The sequence below is a fragment of the Salmo salar genome, chromosome ssa29 (assembly GCF_905237065.1).
Source record: "Salmo salar chromosome ssa29, Ssal_v3.1, whole genome shotgun sequence".
Classification (NCBI taxonomy): Eukaryota; Metazoa; Chordata; class Actinopteri; order Salmoniformes; family Salmonidae; genus Salmo; species Salmo salar.
This window is the reverse complement of record NC_059470.1, coordinates 37145001-37152500: the sequence shown is the minus strand read 5'-3', so window position 1 is coordinate 37152500 and position 7500 is coordinate 37145001. Positions and strand designations below refer to the sequence as shown.

General features: G+C 43.7%; 1 protein-coding gene across 25 annotated transcripts in view; it reads left to right on the top strand.

The window, feature by feature from the left end:
* The window catches only part of eya1 (EYA transcriptional coactivator and phosphatase 1), a 108794-nt gene that overhangs the window by 63568 nt on the left and 37726 nt on the right, over positions 1 to 7500 (top strand). For all 25 annotated transcript variants that reach the window (XM_045710776.1, XM_045710765.1, XM_045710768.1 and 22 more), the window contains one exon: positions 3030 to 3119. In XM_045710776.1, coding sequence (XP_045566732.1) covers positions 3030 to 3119 — 90 coding nt within the window. The remainder of the gene's footprint in view (positions 1 to 3029; positions 3120 to 7500) is intronic.

Below are 7500 nucleotides of genomic sequence, written 5' to 3'. Positions count from 1 at the left end.
ACCCGTACGGTCAGAAACAGATACACAGGATGAACCCGTATGGTCAGAAACAGAGACACAGGATGAATCCGTACGGTCAGAAACAGAGACACAGGATGAACCCGTATGGTCAGAAACAGAGACACAGGATGAACCCGTATGGTCAGAAACAGAGACACAGGATGAACCCGTATGGTCAGAAACAGAGACACAGGATGAATCCGTACGGTCAGAAACAGAGACACAGGATGAACCCGTATGGTCAGCTCAGAAACAGATACACAGGATGAACCCGTACGGTCAGAAACAGAGACGCAGGATGAACCCGTACGGTCAGAAACAGATACACAGGATGAACCCGTATGGTCAGAAACAGAGACACAGGATGAACCCGTATGGTCAGAAACAGATACACAGGATGAACCCGTATGGTCAGAAACAGATACACAGGATGAACCCGTATGGTCAGAAACAGATACACAGGATGAACCCGTACGGTCAGAAACAGAAAGAGATGAACTGTAAAGGTCCAATGCAGCCATTTTTATCTCAATATCAAATTATTTCTGGGTAACATTAAGTACCTTACTGTGAATGTTATCAATTAAAATTGTTAAAAAATAAATAAAACAACATTATTTTCTTGGAAAAAGACCAATTTGTCAGTCAAGAATTTTGCTATGAGTGTCTGGAGGCTGTCTGAGTGGGGATGAGGAAACTGAAAACTAGCTGTTATTGGCAGAGAGGTTTAGAACTCTCTTTCTTATTGGTCTATTAACACGTTTATCGCCAGGTGATGTCACCGAGCAGACCAAAACTCCAACCCACCATAGCAGGCCGAAATTTCAGCCAGTCTTTTCAAACAGCTCTTACACTAAAAGGTCATTATCATCATTTTCACCATTTCATGGTATTATTCCAACCTCGTAGCGTCGATGTGTAGACTCAGTGGCCAGTTTATTAGGTACACCACCCCATTCACAAAAATGGATCGCTCGTACAGACAGTGGGTCACGTGACTTGCTGTATAAAGCAGGCGGACAGGCATCGAGGCATTCAGTTACTGTTCCATTGAACGTTAGAATGGAGTAAACAAGTGACCGAAGCAACTTTCAGAGTGGTCTGATCGTCGGTGCCAGGTGCACCACTTCCAGTATCTCAGAAACGGCCTCCTGGGCTTTTCACGCACCACAGTGTCTAGAGTTTACTGAGAACGGTGAGACAAACAAACAACATCCAGTCAGCAGCAGTCCTCTGGGCAAAAACAGCTTGTTGATGAGAGAGGTCAAAAAGGAGAATGGAAAGAATTGCGTAAGCTAACAGGCAGGACACAAACAGACAAATAACAACGCAGTACAACAGAGATGTGCAGAACGGCGTCTCAGTTCATCAACTATTTAGAGCCCAGGTCTCTCTTCCTCCTTGTTATATCAGACAGACAGACAGACAGACAGACAGACAGACAGACAGACAGACAGACAGACAGACAGACAGACAGACAGACAGACAGACAGACAGACAGACAGACAGACAGACAGACAGACAGACAGACAGACAGACAGACAGACAGACAGACAGACAGACAGAGGGGGGAAGAAGAACACAATTCAGAAGTGAAAAATTGCAATTATTCCTAACATCGGGTGTATCAATATAATTTGGCTTGAGAAGCACTGAGCTAATAGAGTTTTTTAACACTGAGCTAATAGAGTTTTTTAGCACTGAGCTAATAGAGTTTTTTAACACTGAGCTAATAGAGTTTTTTAACACTGAGCTAATAGAGTTTTTTAACACTGAGCTAATAGAGTTTTTTAACACTGAGCTAATAGAGTTTTTTAACACTGAGCTAATAGAGTTTTTTAACACTGAGCTAATAGAGTTTTTTAAAGTATATTAGTAGTGTCATAAAAATAAAAATAAACATATATTTGTCTCTATTACAACAAATAAATGATCAAAATAGAGTATTTACATGATGTTAACATTTCTTCAAATCCCTTCTTCTGAGAAGCTTGGGGAATTTCAGCAGGTGTGTGACATCGGCAACACTGTGGTCTTTACAGCAGCCAGCCTTATTACGCGTTAATTAACATAACTACGTGTGGAATGTAGTATTTACGACAAGGTTACCACATGGTCCTCGTCTTAAAAATCGACCTCCCCCCTTCTAAGACTAGTCACGCTTCTACTGCGTTGATTCAACTCTCCTTCCTCTCTGACTGCTAATGTAGTCTGTCTGTAAGGTGGTAAAAACAAACTAAACCTTGAATTTAAGTCTCCTGTCTTCTTGTCTCTTTGAGGTCAGAGTGCTCTGGAAGAGAATTCCATCGGCGTAAAAGTGTCGATAATTGAATGCTTGAAGAGACATGAATTATCGATGATGATTTCTAAATCAACGTTTAATGCTCTGGAATTATTGTTTATGATTTATGTGTTTAGTTTTAGTTTCTGTCGTATGTTTTCATTTAGTTCCATGTTTAGTGTAAGATAAGAAAGTACTTTATTGAAACACCAAGGCGAAACGGGATTGCCAAATATAAAACATCGGTGATAACGCGACAAGGACAAGCAGACAATACAAGAAGCACCTCGTCAATGCATCCATTTATTTTGTGTTTTATTTACAAGAAGCTATGTCATTATATCATATTTGTAATTATATTGTATCTGTATTGTATTATGGTTTTATTATATTCCATGTTGATTATATCCCATGGTTTTCTCTCATCTCCAGGATAATTATATTGTATCTGTATTTTTTGTTTTTATATTATTTTTCCCATGGTTTCTCTCATCTCCAGGATAATTATATTGTATCTGTATTGTATTATGGTTTTATTATATTCCATGTTGATTATATCCCATGGTTTTCTCTCATCTCCAGGATAATTATATTGTATCTGTATTGTATTATGGTTTTATTATATTCCATGTTGATTATATCCCATGGTTTTCTCTCATCTCCAGGATAATTATATTGTATCTGTATTGTATTATGGTTTTATTATATTCCATGTTGATTATATCCCATGGTTTTCTCTCATCTCCAGGATCCCCCAACGTCCGTGTCACTAGGACTGAGGATGGAAGAGATGATCTTTAACTTGGCAGACACGCACTTATTCTTCAACGACTTGGAGGTAAGAGATGTTTCTGTCATGTCACTGTATACTGTGTGTAACATCTCTGAAAGTGTTCTGGACGCTCTTCTTTCAATCAACGCACCAGGACCGTTAGGAGTGTAGACGTTAACATTTACGGTTAGTGGGTCAAAACCGTTTCGGGCGGCTGAGACGTTTTTTTATTTTTCTTCGTCGGTAGGCTAGAATTTTCCGGGATTTGTCTCATGGTCTGACGAACATCTGCTCTCTTTAACTCCGTCACCTTTTCAACGCAGATGAGGAAATGCAACACTGACAGATATGGTGGATTGAGACGCGTCCAATGCAAAAGAAAACAATTATCTCTGTCTTCATCTGACTGATTTTGATGGGGATTGTTTTGTTTATGTAACTTAGATTGATGGACCGGTGTGTCAGTCGAGTCGAGGGGTTTAATAGCGGGGAGCCCATTGAGCCCATTTCTCAGTTTCCAGTTCCACAGTGGTAAACTATTATCACGGAGCCCAAGGGACACTAGGAATTTTACAAGTGCTGTCAGTCTCTCAGTTTCTCGTCCCCACTTGCCCCACACCCCCATTCTCTATCTATCCCCCTTGCACCCTGCCCCCCTTCTCTATGCCCCACACCCCCATTCTCTATCTATCCCCCTTGCACCCTGCCCCCCTTCTCTATGCCCCACACCCCCATTCTCTATCTATCCCCCTTGCACCCTGCCCCCCTTCTCTATGCCCCACACCCCCATTCTCTATCTATCCCCCTTGCACCCTGCCCCCTTCTCTATGCCCCACACCCCCATTCTCTATCAATCCCCCTTGCACCCTGCCCCCCTTCTCTATGCCCCACACCCCCATTCTCTATCTATCCCCCTTGCACCCTGCCCCCTTCTCTATGCCCCACACCCCCATTCTCTATCTATCCCCCTTGCACCCTGCCCCCCTTCTCTATGCCCCACACCCCCATTCTCTATCTATCCCCCTTGCACCCTGCCCCCTTCTCTATGCCCCACACCCCCATTCTCTATCTATCCCCCTTGCACCCTGCCCCCCTTCTCTATGCCCCACACCCCCATTCTCTATCTATCCCCCTTGCACCCTGCCCCCTTCTCTATGCCCCACACCCCCATTCTCTATCAATCCCCCTTGCACCCTGCCCCCCTTCTCTATGCCCCACACCCCCATTCTCTATCTATCCCCCTTGCACCCTGCCCCCCTTCTCTATGCCCCACACCCCCATTCTCTATCTATCCCCCTTGCACCCTGCCCCCCTTCTCTATGCCCCACACCCCCATTCTCTATCTATCCCCCTTGCACCCTGCCCCCCTTCTCTATGCCCCACACCCCCATTCTCTATCTATCCCCCTTGCACCCTGCCCCCTTCTCTATGCCCCACACCCCCATTCTCTATCTATCCCCCTTGCACCCTGCCCCCCTTCTCTATGCCCCACACCCCCATTCTCTATCTATCCCCCTTGCACCCTGCCCCCCTTTTCTATGCCCCCCACCCCCTTCTCATAAAGACTTGGGCAATTTGTCAGGCTCTAGTGTTTCTGGAGCCGTTCTGTCTGTCATGCTGTGTGCCTGGTGTCGCTGTCCGCCAACTCTTCAGTCACGGCATGAAATCTCTCCCCGTCCCCACGTCCCCCGTCCCCCGTCTGATTCATGCAGAGTTGGTGTCAAATCTGCCGCTGGGGTACAAGGATAAGGGGTGGCAGGAGAGTTTAGAGGGGACGTTGGGGTCTGTGTGTTTGTCTGTCTGTCTGCTCCACCCCTAGAGAGAGAGAGAGACAGAGACATAGACAGAGACAGAGTCAGTGAGAGAGAGAGAGAGAGAGAGAGAGAGAGAGAGAGAGAGAGAGAGAGAGAGAGAGAGAGAGAGAGAGAGAGAGAGAGAGAGAGAGAGAGAGAGTTTAACATGAAGATCAATTCATTGGTCAATTCCACACAAGATCCAAACGAAATTTGACTTCATTTTTTAACACAAACCCCACAAGTACATACATACATACGTAGGTTTTTTGGAGAGGTGCGGAGTGCTGTCACACCGGGCCCCGGGGAGCTGTTGTTGTGTGGGGGGTAGGTTAAGTGTCTTGCTTTAGGGCACAACAGCAGGCAATGACATCTAGGGGTTTAGATCACTTCCTGACAGACTTTTCCCGTCTGACCCGGGATTCAAACCGGCAACCCTCTGGCTCACTAACCTGAACCAAACACCAGCAGGTCAAAGTAGTCTGAAGTACTGTATGTTTAAACAACAGTGTCTCCCACCAGGCCTAACCGTAGACCTACACAGACTTATCTACACAGACTTATCTACACAGACTTATCTACACAGACTTATCTACACAGACTTGGTTACATCCGGCCAGACACAGCTTGGCCCAGCCATCAGACTTAGCTTCATCCGGCCAGACACAGCTTGGCCCAACCATCAGACTTAGCTTCAACCGGCCAGACACAGCTTGGCCCAGCCATCAGACTTAGCTTCAACCGGCCAGACACAGCTTGGCCCAGCCATCAGACTTAGCTTCAACCGGCCAGACACAGCTTGGCCCAACCATCAGACTTAGCTTCAACCGGCCAGACACAGCTTGGCCCAGCCATCAGACTTAGCTTCAACCGGCCAGACACAGCTTGGCCCAGCCATCAGACTTAGCTTCAACCGGCCAGACACAGCTTGGCCCAGCCATCAGACTTAGCTTCATCCGGCCAGACACAGCTTGGCCCAGCCATCAGACTTAGCTTCAACCGGCCAGACACAGCTTGGCCCAGCCATCAGACTTAGCTTCATCCGGCCAGTCACAGCTTGGCCCAGCCATCAGACTTAGCTTCAACCGGCCAGACACAGCTTGGCCCAGCCATCAGACTTAGCTTCATCCGGCCAGACACAGCTTGGCCCAGCCATCAGACTTAGCTTCAACCGGCCAGTCCTGCTCTAGGCTCACCTCTCCTCTCAGCGCAGCAGAGGATATGTTTTGTTTGATATTTAAGTGTGTGGAGAGCTGAGAACAGTCTGCCAAACCTGATTAGTCTCCAGCATGTTCTGGAGAAGAAGAGAAAAATGACAGAAGAAAAGAGAGGGGCAGAGAGAGAGGGCCATGGAGAGAAAGAGAGTTAGAGAGAGAGAGAGAGAGAGAGAGAGAGAGAGAGAGAGAGAGAGAGAGAGAGAGAGAGAGAGAGAGAAAGAAAGAGATATAAAGAGAAAAATAAATTGTTTGTACACCCTCTGACAACCGAAGGAGTAGAGTGACTGAGACATTCCAAACGCAGTCATTGTGATCAAAGTTAATTGGCTGGTTAAATATTTCCTTATGCTTTCGCCCAATCGTTACAATCCACTTTCTTTAATAGATGTGCCCCAATCATTTGAAAAATGGCAGTTTGTGACAAAAGCTTTAAATGTGGTTTCTCCTCCAACATCTGTCCTGTGTTTTGATTTTGTTTCATGTGCGATGAAACCGCTCGCAGATGAATTGGCAGTTGAGCTGTTCGCTGCTTATATAATGATTTGAACGTGCGATGCATATTTTTTCCTCTGCTCTATCTCAACTAAGTATATTACTACATTTGGTTTTGACACTTTAAAGCCCCAAGTTTTTCCAGTTAAATCTAGAATAGCATGCTAACAAACAACAAAAAGAAGCAAGATGTGGTCTGTCTGCATACGTAAAAAATATGCTATTTTCATCTCCCAATAAATAGAAAATGCTACAGAACACACTCTACATTTTTTTTTGGGGGGGGGGGATTTCTTAAAAATGTATTAATTTATCCTTTATTTAACCAGGGAAGTCACTTTGAGATCAAATCACATTTCATCGACATCACTTTTTCTCCTGAGCCATTTGCAAACATAGCTAGATGATAGACTAGGTACAGGGTTGTTATATAGATATATAATAGACTAGATACAGAGGTGTTATATAGATATATAATAGACTAGATAAAGGGGTTGTTATATAGATATATAATAGATTAGATAAAGGGGTGTAATATAGATAGATAATAGACTAGATAAAGGGTTGTTATATAGATATATAATAGACTAGATACAGAGGTGTTATATAGATATATAATAGATTAGATAAAGGGTTGTTATATAGATATATAATAGACTAGATAAAGGGTTGTTATATAGATATATAATAGACTAGGTACAGGGTTGTTATACAGATATATAATAGACTAGATACAGAGGTGTTATATAGATATATAATAGACTAGATAAAGGGGTTGTTATATAGATATATAATAGATTAGATAAAGGGGTGTAATATAGATAGATAATAGACTAGATAAAGGGTTGTTATATAGATATATAATAGACTAGATACAGAGGTGTTATATAGATATATAATAGACTAGATAAAGGGGTTGTTATATAGATATATAATAGATTAGAT